The 18,704-nt window shown below is 37.6% G+C and overlaps 2 protein-coding genes across 3 annotated transcripts; both read right to left on the reverse strand.

Moving 5' to 3' along the window:
- Window positions 1-424: 424 nt before the first annotated feature.
- On the reverse strand, window positions 425-4,189 carry LOC129450242 (PI-PLC X domain-containing protein 1). Of its 2 annotated transcripts, XM_055212868.2 has the most exons (6): window positions 3,982-4,189; window positions 3,755-3,891; window positions 1,645-1,773; window positions 1,388-1,543; window positions 1,079-1,259; window positions 428-994 (listed from the first exon to the last, which is right to left on the reverse strand). In XM_055212868.2, exons 1-6 carry the CDS (start codon window positions 4,082-4,084, stop codon window positions 747-749), a joined length of 954 nt encoding a protein of 317 aa, XP_055068843.2. In that variant the 5' UTR covers window positions 4,085-4,189; the 3' UTR covers window positions 428-746. The 2 variants fall into 2 exon arrangements, with proteins under 2 accessions (XP_055068844.2, XP_055068843.2); XM_055212869.2 differs by lacking the exon at window positions 3,755-3,891 and having other exon boundaries at window positions 425-994; window positions 3,982-4,122.
- A 2,801-nt stretch (window positions 4,190-6,990) lies between these two features.
- LOC129451009 (protein NLRC3-like) lies at window positions 6,991-17,981 on the reverse strand. Its single transcript, XM_073870086.1, has 8 exons — window positions 17,971-17,981; window positions 17,876-17,929; window positions 15,897-17,678; window positions 13,861-14,034; window positions 11,437-11,610; window positions 8,456-8,629; window positions 8,174-8,344; window positions 6,991-7,727 (listed from the first exon to the last, which is right to left on the reverse strand). Exons 1-8 carry the CDS (start codon window positions 17,979-17,981, stop codon window positions 7,706-7,708), a joined length of 2,562 nt encoding a protein of 853 aa, XP_073726187.1. The 3' UTR covers window positions 6,991-7,705.
- Window positions 17,982-18,704: the final 723 nt, after the last annotated feature.

Here is an 18,704-nt window from a genome sequence, read left to right on the forward strand (position 1 = left end):
TGCTTCTATCAACCTAGAAAATTTGAAAAAGATCAACCCAGTAAATTAGTTTTAGTAAACCATTCTCTACAAGCACATGAAAAAATAGGTAGTTGAAATGTGGCTCTCCTTATGATGTCATAAGGAGCTCTTATTATAATAATACCACCCCTTAAACTGCACTATCCAACCACAGCACTGCCATTTAGTGCAAAGAAAAGCACAATTGAGGTTTAATTGCAACAAACCACCATCATTGTGATCAGTGTTTGAATTTCATCAGCTCATTTGCATTTTAAAGGACACACCCAAAATGGCACATTTTTGCACACACCTACAAAGTGGCAATTTTAACATGCCATAATAAATTATTTATATGGTATTTTGAGCTAAAACTTCACATATGTGCTCTGGGGACACCAAAGATTTATTTGCCATGGCCCCTTTAAATAAAATAACGCCTACAATAATCGCCACTTGATGGCAGCATTGCATAAAAAATTCCAGTTTGGGAACGTAAACATGTACTACTGTATTCACAGTTTAGGAAGTGCAGAGTAATAGTAAAAAATATATATTTATCTGTAAAACACTGAAAATATTATTCATTTACATTCTACAAAAAATAGTTTAAAGATTTATCACAGTAGTAAAGCCATTTCTAAAAAAAGCCCTTTTGGAATGTACGATAACAGTACGCAGTAGTCTATAAGACTATAAAACATGCTACGTATATAAATCACAGCCATCTCAGAGATCGTCCACAATTAAGATCTACTGGTCAAGCCTTCATTGAGTCTGATAACCAGCTGAGTGAATTCATTACTGAACGCATTCACAAAATCTGCACAGATGATATTAATGCAAGTTCTGCCTGAGCCCGGGCTCTGCTGTTTGACCCAGTCCAGAAGCGGACCGTAGGAACCGAGGGTCATTCTTTTTAATGACTGCCACGGATGGGACAGAATATACCCCGCATCCTCTGTTAGGTTCAGACCAGCGGCAAAAAAAACATCTGAAAATATAGGCAGGTCGAGCGGCCGTTAGTCAAGACTAAAATGCACATGCATACCGGATTGGTTTTGTCATGGTGACTGACCTGGTCTTCCTTCCTGCTTCCGTTCCTCCAGGTAGGATATCACCTGGTTTGGATCTGATGAGTTTGCCCACCAGTAGTCAAATTTTGACCACAGCTCCTCATGACCAGATGCGGCCGAGTCGTCGTATGAGAGAATAACTTGATATTTTTTATTCCAACACTCGCATAGTGACGGTGTGACCTGAAATAATCCAAACATGTATTAAAGTAATCAAAGGTAAAAATCCACTGAATTTTGTACATTTTGTCACGGTGTGACTTGAAAATAGCTCAGAATTCCTATAAGATTTAATGGAATTGGTTACTTACGAAATTGGGGCATATTTTATTGTCGAACGTTGCAGAAAGAAACTGAATTAAGTCTTTGTGTTGATCCTGGTTCATACCATCAAACGCCGAAAATGCAATGATGACCACTTCCTTTGTGTGCCGGTCTAACCAGTGAGCAATTTCTGTCAACGCTTCCTTAAAATAACACAACCAGAAAAAAACAAGAAGACATTGGTATTTGTGTTTGGAATGAGGAATTAACATTCTTAGTTTTATTATAGTAAGCTTAAACCTACCTTAACTGTCAAAAGAGAGTAGATCCCATGAGCGAAGTAGAAAACCTTATCAGGATCTTTTGTTTTATGAGCTATTCTGAGATCAAGAAACCGAATGCCTGAATCCAGCTGGTTAGAAATAATGTCCTCCTAAAAACCCATATACAGTCAAAAAAAAGCTAAAGCTGGTAGAGCGCTGCAATTCGGGTTGCCAAGTCTGCGGTTTCCCATGGAATTGGGATTACGTTACATTAATGATGCATTCACACCCGATGCGAATGAAACGTTAAGTGTGAGTGATTTACATGTTAAGCCAATGCAAAGATGCGATCGACAAATGACGCAATTTGCGCGGATGAAGTGGCGTGAATTGAGCGTTTAGGGTGCTTGACGCATGTAATGCATGATTCGTGGGAATCACTTGAGTTAAAAAATATCTGAACTTTGCTGGATATTAAGGCCGCGTTAAAGGGATAGTTCGGCCAAACATGATATTAAACCCATGATTTACTCACCCCCAAGCTGTCCATCGTTTTTTTCAGACAAACACATTTTCAGTTATTTTAGAAAATGTTTTAGATTTTTCAGTTAATCACATGTAAAGTTACGGGGTCCACGTCCTTCAAGTCAAAAAAATATGCATCCATCCCCCACAAAACAAATCCACACGGCTCCACGATGACAAACAAAGGCCGTCTACTGGTAATACGCCCTGTTTTGTTGTAGAAATATCCAAATTTAAAACTTTATAAACGAAAATAACTAGCTTCCGGTAACGCCGCCATCTTAGACTCCTACTAAAGTATTCAGAAGAGAGTATCAGCGTAGTTGTACGCATTTTTCTTACCGATGTATGAAAAATTCGGAGGGCGGGGGCACAGAGCAGCAGCACGGAACCCTTCATAAAATGCATACGCTGTCATCTTGAATGTGGACACGACTAAGATGGCGGCGTTACCGGAAGCCAGTTTTTTGGATATTTCTACAACAACACCTCACAGACTACCCTCAGAAGGCATTTTTTTTATCATCGTGGAGCCGTTTGGATTTGTTTTGTGAAGGATGGATGCACATTTTTTGGACTTGAAGGACGTGGACCCCGTAACTTTACATTTGATTAACTGAAAGATCTAATACATTTTATAAAATAACTGAAAATGTGTTTGTTTAAAAAATTATGGACATATGCATCTTGGACAGCTTATAGGTAAGTAAATCGTGGGTTTAATAGCATTTATGGCTAGTAGTGACATGATTACGACGTAGTGAGCCGAGGCAGAAATACGAAACAACAATAGTGGACAAAATCATCATTGTCGTATGTGGACACCCGGAGCTGTATATCCGTTCTTTTAAAATAGGAATAAAAAAGGATGTTGCTTGAAAGTTGTAAAATATATATATATATATATATATAAATATATATATAAATTATATATATATATATATATATATATATATATATATATATATATATATATATATATATATATATATAAATTATATATATATATATATATATATATATATATATATATATATATATATAATATAATAAAGACTAAAATCTAACTAATGCCGACAATTTGAATGCATTCGCGGCTGAATTTCAAGTGCGAATGAAGCGAGTTAACTCAAAATGTTCAGGTGTCCAACTATACACAAACAGTGCGATTTATTCGGTTTATTCACGTCTTGTGTGAACGCACAGCAATACTGTTGCCGTGCGTTAAGGCGATCCCAATAATGAGATTTTTGGCACCGGGAACGCATATTTTAGCAAACAAACCCTGTTGAAAATGCAGATTTTACCATTTTAATTAGATTTTTATTGGAGAACCCCCCTTGAAACGCATTGTATTGGTTTTGAGTAGAAAATTGGGGTGGGGAAAGCTGTGAAAACCTGGCAACCTTAAATGAAAAGGTCATGGGTTTGAGCCCCATGCCATGAATCAAGGATACTGAAACTATCTATATCTCGCATCTCTCTCCTCATACAAGGCTGACTTTTTGAAGTATAAGCTTGATTTGGTCGCGACAAAGCCTTTTTATACTCAGGAGGAGGACCACCTAAATGTCCTCAAACTATGGATCTATTAAGAGACACAGTGACAGGTCTGACTTACTGTACCTGGGTTGTTGCCCATTTCATTATACATGGACGAACCACACAGGGGAATAATTTATCCAACATTCGCAACACTTTCGGTTCAGACTCCAGCACAGTGGACTGCTTATCCAAACAATATGTCATAGTGTCATGACTTCCTGAAGACCAAGAAACAATCAAATGAAAGTTTCTACTGAGAACTACGAGACTTTATAATTTGCAAACATTTGTAAAGTGACAGACGTTACCGGGTATAGCGAGACTCCAAAGCGGAATGTCCCAGAGAGGCGAGGGAAGCTCCGACATCCAGTCCGAACAGCTGGAAAGGAATAATCTTTGCTCATCCTCCATTTAAACACGATGAGCATAAATGCTCTTCTCCATTTACGCTATCAGACAGCAGTAAACAGAAGTGACTTGTTTCCGCGTTGTCGTCATTTAAAGACGAAGTGAAACGCTCGCCTGAATCGCAGAGCTGCTGCTGCATGTGTGCGCGGGGCACATGACGAGACAGGGGTAGCTGCAGCTTGGAGCAATGGGCGTGGCAGGAGGTAGGGGCGTGGCAGGAGGTAGGGGCGTTGTAAGAGGTTTCTCATCAAAGAGTCAAGAGTTTCTCGTCAAAGGAGCTTCCTCCTGGCAACTGCGTTGGCCAATCAGCCGTAACCATAGTTATACGTCATTTCCTTTAGCTAAAAAGAAATCGTAATTTTCTTTTGATGGAAAGAAGAACATTGATATAATACATGTGCGATATAATTTGATGGTCTCTTTGCTTGACGTCTTTTCAGCTTCGGGGATTATTTAATTGTTGTTGACAGATACATGTTACAGTGAGAAAAATTAATGCATTTGCATCGAAGACATCCGAGTCGGCGATTTATGTCGATGTCCCTTCTGTGCTCTCAGTGTTGTTAGACCTTGTGAATATCGCAAGATACAAAGCCATTTGCAAAGCAACAGATTTCGCGCGGTACGCCATGAAGGGGGTCACTGTGCGTTAAGATAGAGAGTTTGATGGCTTCTGTTCGAAGGAATGAGTTTTGAACACAAGAACACAAGCCTTTGATGACAACTTCAATTGTCGTTTCAAAAAAATATTGTAAAAATGACTGAATAAATGTTTTTTGGATAAAATGGTGTTTGTTTTGCTTAATTGATTAATGTCACTTAAAAGAAGTTTATTAAACCGTTTTTACTTCATTTAATAATTATATGGTGAGTGATTGATCAAACAAGTATATGCCTTTATACAGCCAAAACATTTGCTGTACCAATTTTATAAAAATAACATTACTTTTAGAGACATTTTTATCTTTAAAATAATAATTTGTTTTTTAATGATTTTTTATTTTATTATTTAGTTCAAATACAGAAATTTCAAGTATAATGCAATAAAAAATGATGAATACAAAGCATTGTAAATACAGCTCAAAATGTGTAAATCGGAGAATAACAAGTATAACATGAAAAATACAAATGAATACAAAAATAAAAGTTTATGAATCAAAGTAGTTATAGATATTTTCAAAAACTTTTTGTTTTGTGATCTCATGTTTGAAAGGGTTTCCAAGTATACTGCGAGGTCTTATAAAAGTTAATATAGGAGGGTTTCTTTTATTTGTGTATTATGCATATAAAACGTCGACAAAATAATTTAATTATATAATTATTTCCAGAAAAATATGGGTTTTGGAAACAAAGTAAAATGTCGTTCTAAATTCTAATACTGGGAATTTCTATTTTAGGAATACCTATTTTGAAGTCAGTTCAAAATGAAATAGAAAAGGGGCAATACAAAAATAAATGTTTAATATCTTTAAGTGATGTTTTACAAAAAGTGCATTTATCACAAACATTACAAATGTTTTTAATGATTGATCCTGAAAAAGTTGCGGTGGTGATGACGTCATGTAACCCGCGTTATACAGAAGGTGTCGAAGGTAACGTACTTTTGAATGTATTCTCAATATCATTATTGTTATTTTTACAGTGAAAGAAATGTATTTTGTATGGTGTTATATATGCAGCTAAATGTTGTGCTATATGAAGAGTTGCCATTAGGGGGCAACAGTGTTCTATATTAGAGTGAGTTCTGTACTGAATAAAGCAGTAAAAGAATTGAGTGAATCAGCAAACAGCGTGTGAGTGTTGCTCTGTGTGTTACGATAAAATTGTTTATATACATACATCAGCAAGCAACATAATATATAGTGATTAAGTTTATGGCTCGCTTTTATGCGGATAAGGAAGCTTTTCGCGTCCAATTGAAAAGACCTTACGGCACGCCCTATTCCTCGTGGCACGCCCCATTTCTTTCCGACCTCTTGCCACGCCCATTGCTCCAGCCTGCAGTTACCTCTACTTGCACATGACACGAGCTCACTGCACCGCTAGGGGGCCTTCTCTTTTGAATACAATTTAACTACAGTGTAATAAAAATGAAACCTGTAAACTATATAGTGCAATAGTTCTTAATTAATAGTTACTTATGTGGTACAGTCCATTTTCAAGCGATGAAAACATGAGTTTTAATAACCATCGCGAATCTTGTTTATAATCATTAAATAATCAATAAATAATTGTTAATGATGGAATGCAGGGAGGAAAACGTATTTTTTTATTCATGTAATGGCCTAAAAAGAAATTTAATTCACAATTCATTATAGGCGCCTGTGATGCAAATTTTGTTGCGACCATTGGACGTTAGGGCAACATGGTCACAAAAAACAGGTTGAAGAAAAAAGTGTAAACCAGTGGTGAATTTAAGAACTAGTTGTAAAACTCATCAGGAAGCCTTTAGCATACAGTTGCCACCATTTTCCAGAACTGAAACCTACCTGGAAGTCTCCAGAAGTACAAACTGTTGAGGATCTCAAGGATGGAAGCTAGTTATTATAGTTTATGAAGTAGTTTACTACTGTTATAAAGTCGGAAGAGCCAAGGCATTTACTTAAATAACTCAAGTTGTGTTCGTCTGAAAGATGATGGACACATCTTGGATAGCTTTAGGATGAGTAAATCATGGATTAATTTTCATTTTTGCTGAACTATACCATACTACATTTACATAGACACCTTTTGCCTAATCGGAATGAAAGCATACAGCAATGACATGCGCAGTAGGCTGGGTTAGGACACAAACTTACATTTAATTGATTGTGAAGATGGTTATTATTGAGAAGGCCTACTGTGGGTTTACATGCAGTCTACAAGGAATTTGTCTTGATGTAATGGTGCATAACAATGACAGTAACAACTACAATACAAAACATTTATAATTTTTTTTTAATCTTATAAAAAATATACAATTATCAAAAACTGACATGTTTCAAAATGGTCTTGTGTTTTGGTATATAAGGTTATATTTAATAATAATATAAGGTTAGATTTGAAGACACAATAAAACTTTTTAGAAATTCACAGGAAATCATCTTCCGAAAGTAAGAGAAAAAACCAAAGCACAGATTGCTTGGCCCTGTATAAATATGTAAAGTTGCTGCGTTACAATGAACCTCATGTTCGTTTGTGCCCGCTCAGCCCTAATGTACATAAGAGTAAAGTGAGCTCAGTGTAAAAGCACACAGTACTAAGGTGCAGTTGATAAAGTAGCATTGATCAAATTTTACATACATAATGAAAAGTTATAAAAAATATATAATCCAGGTGGAATCTGAGGTGAGTCCTGCAGAGTTTAGCATCAACCCTGATTAAACCTCATGTTTAATTAGGGTTGTTCAGGTGTGTTTGATTAAAGCTGGAGCTAAACCCTGCAGGACTGCGGCTCTTCAAGACCGACATTTGCCACGCCTACTCTAAACATTTTTAACACACACGCGCGCGCACACACACACACACACACACACACACACACACACACACACACACACACACAGTCGCTGTGTCTTCAAACTGTGTCTCTGTTGATTCTGTGGACTGAGTCTCTGTAGCTCCTCGTTTTCCATTAGCAGAAGATCAGACAGTCGTCTTGAAATAGCTGTTAGCACACAAATAAAACAAGAAGACTTTCACTTATTCAGTATGAGATATTATTGCTGTCACATCTGACCACATAAAACAGAATAAAACAAAAGTTAAATGCTCATGCAACATCTCTCCTGCAAATGTGATTCATACTAAAAAACAAAACCTCTGTTTATTACTGACACAATGAGGTACTATTCATAATCACATGATACAGCACTAGCCTTGAGTACCTTAGACTTGCCTCAGTTACCACACAATATACACATTTGAAAGTAAACAATATGTACAGTATACTATCAATTCAACTTTAATAAAGTAAAATCATTAAAGTCTTAATTTCGCTGGGAAAAATAGTCCCTGACAGACTGTGAATAGCAACAGAATGTTTTACATATATGTTATTCATTAAAATATGATCAACATTTATTATTATGATTTAACAGTGGTATTACTTACAATAGTTTTTCTAGTTTATATTGTGGATCATCCTTGAGAGCAGACAGACGCTTTACTGCTGAATCTCCCAGTTTATTCTCAGACAGATTCAGTTCTGTCAGATGTGAGTTTGATCTCAGAGCTGAAGCCAGAGCAAAACAACCATCATATGTAATATTACACCTCTTCATCCTGCAAAGAAAAATCACACACTCTCTCAATCAGTGATAAGGTAGTTATTTAAGATCATTTATAAATCTAAAGTGCAAATCTGTCAAACAAAGAGATAACAGCATATCTTACCTCAATATCTCCAGTTTACAGTGAGGATTCTTAAGTACATCACAGAACTTCTTTACTCCCAAATCTCCAAGTTTATTCTTTGACACATTCAGTTCTGTCAGGTGTGAAGGGTTTGATTTCAAAGCTGAAGCCAGAGCAGCATAACCTTCATCTGTGATATTACAATTACTCAGCCTGCAGAGAACAATGACTGCACTAGTCAGTCTCTCAGTTCAGACACATCAGATCAATAAAAATCTAAAGCGCAAAGCTGCTTTGAAACAATAGCCGTGTTTGCACTATCGGGCTTCAAGCGAGCGTGCCAGTGCCTGCCGAGGCCTCTCGCGTTTGCATTGTTACTTCCGGAGCATGATCGTGCTTCACTGGTGCTTCGTTGGGGCTTAAGGCCCGGCTTTTCTGGCCCGCCGAATACCTTGGCCCAGAGCAGGCTTCTCGGGGCTAGGGGAGTGGTAAAGGTCAAAGGCGGAGTTTATCTGAGTCTCTGGCAAGATGCGCAGATTAAACTGAAGATTTAAAACTTCAAAAATAATCGGGATCACCAGTAATTTACTTTTTAACGGAAGATGCCCGATATGTTTTTACTTAGGACTGAAGAAAATTATCTGCATCTTTAAAAACAAAGACGCGTTACAACACCGAACTCGTCATGCTAAGGATCCGGCGCACACCAGTACCGGTTTGGGAGAAGTTTATAAAGTTTCGGGCACAGAAAAAAGTGTTTAAAGTGCAACAGTGCTGAGAAATTAAAGATGTGTGTTGGATCATCGTTTCATCATGCATTTATTGAAGACGCGACCACTCGAGTCACGATGGTATCTACAGTCGGTGAGTTAACTTGCTACATAACGTTTGCATACAAAACACTTAAAATACAATACAAATAACGATTGCATAAGTGTCTTACATGGGTGTTTATTTTGTATATTGTCATCTGTAGAATTTTTTTGTCAGCCCTTAGAAAAAGTAACCATGGTATATATTAGTCATAGCCATGCTTTCTGGTATTTTGGAGATTAATTTAACTCTTCAAAGAATGTAGTGAACTTTATATGTGGGTATACTGTATGTGTATTTACAAACCATATATACAAAACGTCAAAGATTTGCTGCTTTATTCTTTTGTGTCCGTTTAACAGAAAAAATGCCAACGTAAAGCTTTCAGTTTTTCATCCAGGAGTTTTTATTTTTTATATGAGAGATGACACAGCAACAGATGCAAGAGCAGGAGATGAAACGAAGATGATGATGAGACGACAGGAGCCATGGATGTTGAAATCCGACGGGAGGAGATGTCTTTAATACACTTGTTTGTGCACTGATATAAACTTCATATGTAAATAAAGTACCGCACTATTATTACTATTATTGCTTAATAAGGATCACATCCTAATGAAACACAGAAATGCTAAGATACAAAATGGTAAAAATAATCATCATTAACTACTGTAACATAACTTTTTAAATACTTGTGTATATTCAGAGTTGATTCTAGCAAATTTTCTAATGATTTCTCAAACATTTAGATTTTTGAGATGCAAGTAAATTTATTTTTTGTCCTATTCAGATATCCGAGGCAGTTCTTAGACAAAAGTATTTATTGATTGACACATTATTGAAATAGCTATTAGACAGTTACCTTGTGCTTCATGTGATGCTCAACTATTTACATTTTCATGATTAAATATATCACACCTCTGATAATGTGTAAGTATGTTTACATCACCATAGAACTATAATTACAAATCTAATGTTACATATTTACAATAACATGTGTATACCAGTATTTTAAACATAAAAAATAAGATTATTATGTGTCGTTATGTTCTTTAAAATATTGTGTATATAGTCAATGCACATTAGGTAGATGAACGCATTGAGTGTAATTACTTCGTAAAGTTTACTGCTTATTGACCTGATATTGTCTCGTCGTGAGATCGCTCGTGTGCAGCCAATATAAACTTCAAGAGTAACACCGCGGATGAAGCAAACATCTCTCTCTCTTCATCTTGGCTTTCAACATGCAAAAAAGCCGCCTCAGTTATTTTCATTATGTTTGTTGTATGATGATGCGATCTAACTCCCGCCTCCTGTCAGATTGAAGTGACTTCCTCATGGACGGTAAAACAGGCGGAGTTGTGTGACGTTAGATCCAGGTAGGTGTATTAAGGGCGGGGTTTTCTGAAGGGCTGCCGCGCTATTGGCCTGACAATGCGAACGCGTCTTGATTTTGGCTACGCAGCTGGAGGTCGGAGGCTATTGGCTCCGTGAGGCCCGTTTGAAGCCCTGGCTCGCACAAGCCCGATAGTGCAAAAGCGACTATTTACTAATTGTGAAAAGCGCTATACAAATAAAGTTAAAAATAAAAAAACTCGTCACACACTATTTTCCACTTTTCAAACATTTCATTTGGCAAAAAGGGATGCCAATTGCGTTAAGGGCAACAGATGGACATTTTAAATGGGACATATCATGAAAATCTGACTTTTCCATGTTTAAATGCTATGATTGGGTCCCCAGTACTTCTATCAACCTAAAAAATGTGAAAAAGATCAACCCAGTAACTTAGTTTTGGTAACCCATTCTCTGCAAGCATGTGAAAAAATAGGTAATTGAAATTTGGCTCCCCCTGTGATGTCAGAATAGGATAATACAGCCCCTTAATCTGCACTATCTGACCACGGCACTTCCATTTAATGCAGAGATCAGCTCATTTGCATTTAACAGGACACACCAAAAAACGGCACATTTTTGCTCACACCTACAAATTTTAACAATTATCTATATGGTAATGTGAGCTGGAAATTCACATATGTACTCTGTGGACACAGAAGATTTATTTTACATCTTGAAAAATCTTGTGAAATGTCCCCTTTAATACTAGTTTGAGAGTCTCTTGTTTATCATTATCAGAAGATTATTAAGATCATTATAAATCTAAAGCGCAAATTGTCCAACAAAGAGATAACATTATATTATCTTACCTCAGTATCTTCAGTTTACAGTGAGGATTCTCCAGTGCATCACAGAGCTTCTTCACTCCTGAATCTCCAAGTTTATTCTTAGACAGATTCAGTTCTATCAGGTGTGAGGGGTTTGATTTTATAGCTAAAGCCAGATCAGCACAACCTTCATCTGTGATATTACAATCAAAAAACCTGCAGAGAACAATGACACACTTTTCTATCTCTCGTTTCACAGAAACAAATATATCTGATCAACAATGAGGTCATTATCAAAGATGATAATAATTCTAAAGCCCGGAATACACTGCACGATTTTTGTCCTCTTATAAGATCATTACCTTATCACACTGTGCGACATGTATCGTTTAAACTCGGGTACGAGAGGCGTGTAGACTGTACGATGATGACACGGAAGCTTCGGCGGCTGCGTCACACGTTGCGCAACGTCACCAGCATGCGCTCGTGGTAAACAAATACCGGCGCGCAGGTCGTAGCAGCAAACACACTGTGCGGTGATCATGCCGAATTTCTGACACTGCCAGAAAACTATCGTAGGCTATCTTTGGACGCAAGACCGGGAAAACGGCCGTCTTTGAACCTCTCTCACTGTACGACATAGGACCACCAATGGAAAGCCACGATCACAGAAATCGCGACGATAGTTTCACGATGGCAATCTTTCGTCTGGGACAGCCAATTATCGTGCAGTGTATCCCGGCCTTAAAAGACACATCACTGTCTAAACTTGACTTCTACAATAGTGTTTTGACTGGCTTAACAAAGATCTGCATCAAAAACTTAGACTTTAATAAGAAAGAACAGTTAAACTTTATGCCAATGACAAGCAACTTTCGCCGTCTAAAGCTGCATTCACGTTAAAAGTGACTTTGTCGCTGTGTGTTGCTTGTCTCTTTCAACAAGGTCGTTGGGGTGCATCTCTAAATCTGGCTGTCATAAACAAATAAGTAACATCTACTTCAGTAACTGTCGAGAGACGGATGTTGTGAACTCCTTCGTTTTCATTGGTAGCCACCAGTGATGCACGGGTCAATGTACACTCACCTAAAGGATTATTAGAAACATCTGTTCAATTTCTCATTAATGCAATGGTGTAATGGTGGGGGGATGTTTTCTTGGCATACTTTAGGCCCCTTAGTGCCAATTGGGCATCGTTTAAATGCCTCAGCCTACCTGAGCATTGTTTCTGACCATGTCCATCCCTTTATGACCACCATGTACCCATCCTCTGATGGCTACTTAATGCACCAGGATAATGCACCATGTCACAAAGCTCGAATCATTTCAAAATGGCCCCCACATTCACCAGATCTCAACCCAAAAGTGCAACAGGAGCTTCGTGCCTTGGATGTGCATCCCACAAATCTCAATCAACTGCAAGATGCTATCCTATCAATATGGGCTAACATTTCTAAAGAATGCTTTCAGCACCTTGTTGAATCAATGCCACGTAGAATTAAGACAGTTCTGAAGGCGAAAAAGGGGTCAAACGGGGCAGTAGTCTGAAAGGGTGTAACGACTTCTCCGAGACACTAAGGGTTGAGGATCCAAATGCAGGTTTTATTCAGAAGGTAATCCACAATCATAACCCAATAAAACAGGCAGGAGGTCATACACTAGGGTTGCCACCTTAAATAACGAAAAATAAGGGATGCCTGCCACTGGGGGGGGGGAGACCCCTCAGGGACACGATGACCACAGTCCTGATGGCGTGCCACTGGTGGTATATCATAACACATTGTTGCGTAATGTGAACCTATGTAAAAAACGGGACAAATGCGTCACGTTATTTTACATGTAAATACGGGATGATTCCATATTTCACAGACAGACACAAAAAAAACACAGGCAAAGGATACTCCAAACGACAAGCAATGATCAAAAACCAGAAAGCCGGGAAACAGGAAAGAATGCCCAGGAATGCAATGAAACACAAACAAGACTTCGCAATGACAGAGAGTGAGAGTAGGGTTTAAATAGTCAAGATAATTGGAAACAGGTGTGGCAGTAATGAGTCTATTGCATGGGTTTGTGGGAAATACAGTCCTGAGGTGATGTGGGGTAAAGCCTCTGGTAGTCAGCAGAAAAGGCCACGGTGGTGATCATAACAAAGAGGAATAAGGCAATTTGTACTTTATTTCTTACTCTTTACATATCTATGTGTGTGTGTTTTTTTTTTGTAAAGGCATATTTACATTTTTAATAACTGTATTTATAAGATATTTAGAATCATAATATTTACAGCCAGATACAACAATACTCTTCCCTCACTAAATTACTTAGAATAACTGGACTGGAACAAACTTTTTTTTGAGTGCATGTGGAGAACACCCAGATATCGCTCATAAATTTCATTATAAACTATATGACAATGTCTCTCCATCTAAGAACCATATTGTGTGACTATCAGAGAGCTAATCTTACCTCAGAACCTTCAGTTTACATTGAGGATTCTTCAGTGCATCACAGAGCTTCTTTACCCCTGAATCTCCTAGTTTATTCTCAGACAGATTCAGTTTTGCCAGGTGTGAGGGGTTTGATAGCAGAACTGAAGCCAGAGCAACACAACCTTCATCTGTGATATCACAATTACTTAGCCTAATTTAGAAAAAAAATGACAATGACATGAGCTTAAATAAATGATGACAACATATTATACAAATTGTCTAAAAGATTGAAAAAAAATATGGATTTTTCACTACTTGTGATCCACTAAAAGTTTGGTGGTGTTATTCCAAACAATAAAGTATGGGCTCAGTCATTACTTATGACATAATCTTAATGCGATACACAATCACACAACACACCAGCAATGGAACATATGGGCCCTATTTTAACGATGTAAGCACATTGTCTAAAGCGCACAGCGCAACGTCTAAATGGGTGTGTCCGAATCCACTTTTGCTAATTTAACGACAGGAAAAATGGTTTGTACGCCGAGCGCATGGTCGAAAAGGGTTGGTACAAATTTTTTAATGAGAAATGGGAGTATTTCGGGCGTAACGTGCAATAAACCAATGAGAGTCTCAGCTCTCATCCCCTTTAAAAGCCAGTTGCGCTGACGCTATGTCTAATCCCTATTTAGATGACGGACTTTGTAAACTAAAAACTAAGCGGAGGAAGAAGGTCCCCAGTTTAAGATTAATGTTAAATAATTGTGTTGTGTTACACTTGTATTGAAATTGTTATTTTTTATTAGAACCTTTAAAACCTGTTTTTTTTTAGTCATGGAAGTAAAAAAGCAGGCTTATGGTTGCTTTAAATGTATATATATCCAATATCATCAAAAAATAATTTACAAGTATGTAAAAAAAGGTTTGTACTCTAAAAATACTTTATTTGTAACAAACAGGAGATAAAGAATTTACAAACGGCTCTCCTTTCAGCACTTGGACAGCGTCACGAGATTTTTTAAGCATTACTTAAAAATGTTTCTCATCTCACCATATCCACAGGTACAGAGTCATCATATACAATAAATCTGTGAGGTAGCATTTAAAAAAACATTTAAAAACAGATGCACTTGTTTAAAGCAAAGCATTTATTTACTTAGCAGTCTACAGGTGAAAGCAGCTCTTTGCGCCTTTTAACGTGACGTCTCATAATTAGTCCTCATTTATGTCCAAGACACTCAAAATTAATATTTTACATTCAATCCTTTAATCTTTCATATTTAAAAACGTTTTTGTACTGCTGCGCATGTGTGTGATAAGCAAACCCACGTTGTCCTTCCGTTTATAGGCGCACACTAATGCGCTCTTTAAATAACAAAAAACATATTGCGCCATTGACTTTAGAATTTAGACCAGGTTTTTGTTGGTCAATGGCGTAGTCTATTTTAGTTGCCTCAAAATAGCAACGCGCAAACAATGCGCCTGAACACACCTCGTTTTTAGATCAGAACGCCCATGGAAGTAAAAGGGGACGCAAATGAATTTGCTATTTAAACAACGTGGCGCTAAACGAGAAATTATAATTGTGCAGGGTGGAAACTAGCCAAAGACACTTGCGTCGCGCATTGCGCTGCATTGCGCCGGATGTAAGATAGAGCCCATGGTGTTAATGGAACGGTCTTCTCAGCATGTGGATGTTTTTCACCACTAAAAGGGAGGTTGGGAACTTGTACAACTGGCATTTTTCCACCCAAGAGGTGGGGCCAAGTTTTAATATCATGTTTACAAACAGTAACTAAAAATTCTGCATAGTGCACCTGTTTTTCAGGTGCAAAACTGTTTAACTCGCTCTGGTTTTAATGCATAAAATCCGAGCACACACTTAAACATGGCAACGTGATGTTCATAATTTAGTGACTTTGTTTCATTGCTTGAAGAACCCTTAGTGTGTTAATAAACAGACACACACATAACACTTAGCACTAAACTCATGACATCTTCAGTACTCAAGATTTACGAGTCTTTTTTTATTAACATTTTAAGAGGGAAGTGATTGTTGACACTTACTTAACTGATCTGGATTCTTTAATCACAGGCATGAGCTTTTGAAGAACTTTCAGTGTTTCATTTTTGTTTCCTCTAAAAAAATCCTTCAGATTAAACTCGTTCATGTTCTGTTCTGATGTCAACAACACAAAAACTACAGCTGACCACTGAGATGAAGAGAGCTTGTTCTCACGTAATGTTTTAGATTTCAGATAATGTTGGATTTCCTCTACTAGTGAATGATCACCTAGTTCATTCAGACAGTGGAACAGATTGATGTACTTCTCTGAAGGGAGATTCTTGTTGATCTTCTCTTTGATATATTTGACTGTTTTCTCATTGCTGTGGGAGCTGCTGCTACCTGTCTGTGTCATCAGACTTTGTAGGAGATTCTGATTAGACTCCAATGAAAGACCCAAAAGAAAACGAAGAAAAAGGTCCAGATGTCCATTTTTGCTCTCTAAAGCCTCATCCACAGCCTTCTGATGCAGATCAGATAAATTGGTTTGCAAAAAGGTGTTAGATAACCTTTGTTTATCGTGTATAAAACTGAGGTGCACATAAAGAGCTGCTAGGTGTTCTTGAATGCTCAGATGAACAAAGCAGTAAACTTTCCTCTGATACAAGCCAAACTCCTCTCTGAAGATTTGAGTACACAATCCTGAGTACACTGATGCTTCCACTACATCAATGCCACATTCTCTCAGGTCTTCATCATAGAAGATCAAATTGCCTTTCAAAAGCTGCTCAAAAGCCAGTTTCCCCAGTTTGAAGATCATGTCTTCATCTTTCTTCTCATAGTGCTTCTGATGTTTGATGTTTGTCTGAATGATCAGGAAGTGTGTGTACATTTGAGTGAGAGTTTTGGGGATCTCTTGACTCTTTGCTTCACTCAATATTCTCTCTAGAACAGTAACTGCAATCCAGCTGAACACTGGGATGTGACACATGATGTAGAGACTCCTTGATGACTTCAGATGTGAGATGATTCTGTTGGCCAGACTCTCATCACTGATTCTCTTCCTAATGTATTCTTTCTTGTTTGTGTCACTGAAGCCTCGTACCTCTGTGACTCGATCGACACACTCGGAGGGGATGAGATCAGCTGCTGCTGGTCTGGAGGTAATCCAGATGACAGCAGAGGGAACTAGACTCCTTTTGATCAGGTTTGTCAGCAGCACATCTACCGAGGCAGATTCACTTGCATCACACAACCTCACACTGCTGTGAAAATCCAGAGACAGGCGACACTCATCCAAACCATCAAAGATGAATAATACTTTATATTCATCACTGAAGATTTTAATATGTTTTGTTTCAGGGAAGAAAACTTGAAGAAGATCTAAAAGACTGAGTTGCTGGTCTTTCATCAAATTAAGCTCTCTGAAAGCAAGTGGAAATATGAGGTGGACGTCCTGATTCGCTTTCCCTTCAGCCCAGTCCAGAATGAACTTCTGCACAGAGACTGTTTTACCAATGCCAGCAACTCCCTTTGTCAGCACACTTCTGATGTCATTTTGTTTTGATGTCATTTCTTTGTATTTTGGAGGTAAAGGTTTAAAGATGTCATTATATTTGATTGGTGCTTCATCTATTACTATTCTCCTAGATTGCGTCTCAATCTGTCTCACTTCATGTGTATTAATGATCTCTCCAGTTCCACTCTCTGTAATGTAGAGGTCTGTGTAGATCTCATTGAGCGGTATTGGGTTTTGCTTTGATGTTCCTTCACTCAAACAATTAAACTTTCTACTCAGATTTGTTTTAAATGTAGTGAGAACTTCAGCAGGATTTAAGTCATGGCTGTGAAAATTGAAATACCAGACAATTTTAAGTTAGAGTAGTAAATAAGATTTATCAAGCAAAACTTGTCATTATGAAATTCAATCCATACATTTTTGTATATGTGTGGGTCAAACCCATGACCTTTGCACTGCTAACACAATGGTCTTCTAGTTGAGCTACAGGAAGATTTCCAAAACAAACCAAACAAAATTTACCTTAAACCAGGATATGTGTCTTTATTGCAGTCTTGTGGTTGATTGAAATCTGACCTTTAATAATAAGAACATAATTACGAGTTAGGCACTTTTACTGTATCTTCATGGTGAGCTGACACTGCTTCTTCTCATAACAGGGTATTTACAATCTTTTAATTTGGACTATGTTAATGTAAAAACACCTTACAACCTTTCAGGATCTGAATTGAACACTTGTCAAGTGGCAAATGCGGCACTGGTGAGTATATGGAAATGGTGTTAATTCTTTGTTAAAGGGAAAACTTTAGAATACTTTTTAAAAATGTCAAATAAATCTTTGGTGTCCCCAGAGTACATACATTATGTGAAGTTTAAGCTCAAAATACCATATAGATAATTTATTATAACATGTTAATATTGCCACTTAGGTGTGAGCAAAAATGTGGCGTTTTTGGGTGGGTGGTCCTGTTAAATGCAAATGAGCTTATCTCTGCACTAAATGGCAGTGCTGTGGTTAGATAGTGCAGATTAAGGGGCGGTATAATTGCCTTCTGACATCATAGTGCAGATTAAGGGGCGGTATAATTGCCTTCTGACATCACAGGGGAGCCAAATTTCAATGAGCTATTTTTTTCACATGTTTGCAGAGAAGTGTTAGTTGAACATTGTCTGTATAAGTATTTGGGCAATGTTTTAAAGGAACACGTCCAGATTTTGGGAATTTAGCTTTTTCTCCGTAACCCCCAAAGTTAGATAAGTCCATCCATACCTTTCTCATCTCCGTGTGTGCTGTTACTATGTCTGACGCAGCCCCCGCTAGCTTAGCTTAGTACAAAGTCTGGAAGTGAAT

The sequence above is a fragment of the Misgurnus anguillicaudatus genome, chromosome 8, assembly GCF_027580225.2.
Source record: "Misgurnus anguillicaudatus chromosome 8, ASM2758022v2, whole genome shotgun sequence".
NCBI classification, from domain to species: Eukaryota; Metazoa; Chordata; class Actinopteri; order Cypriniformes; family Cobitidae; genus Misgurnus; species Misgurnus anguillicaudatus.

Bases quoted from the DNA above. Each gene is read 5' to 3' on its own strand.
- LOC129450242 (XM_055212868.2), bottom strand. From the start codon at position 4,084: ATGGAGGATGAGCAAAGATTATTCCTTTCCAGCTGTTCGGACTGGATG. The intron at 1,544-1,644 runs GTAGGTTTAAGC...TGTTATTTTAAG, and splicing joins ACTCTCTTTTGACAGTTAAG to GAAGCGTTGACAGAAATTGC. The intron at 995-1,078 runs GTCAGTCACCAT...CTATATTTTCAG, and splicing joins GAAGCAGGAAGGAAGACCAG to ATGTTTTTTTTGCCGCTGGT.
- LOC129451009 (XM_073870086.1), bottom strand. The intron at 17,679-17,875 runs GTAAATTTTGTT...CAATTTTCACAG, and splicing joins GACACATATCCTGGTTTAAG to CCATGACTTAAATCCTGCTG. The intron at 7,728-8,173 runs GTAAGTAATACC...GTGTGCTAACAG, and splicing joins TATAAACTAGAAAAACTATT to CTATTTCAAGACGACTGTCT.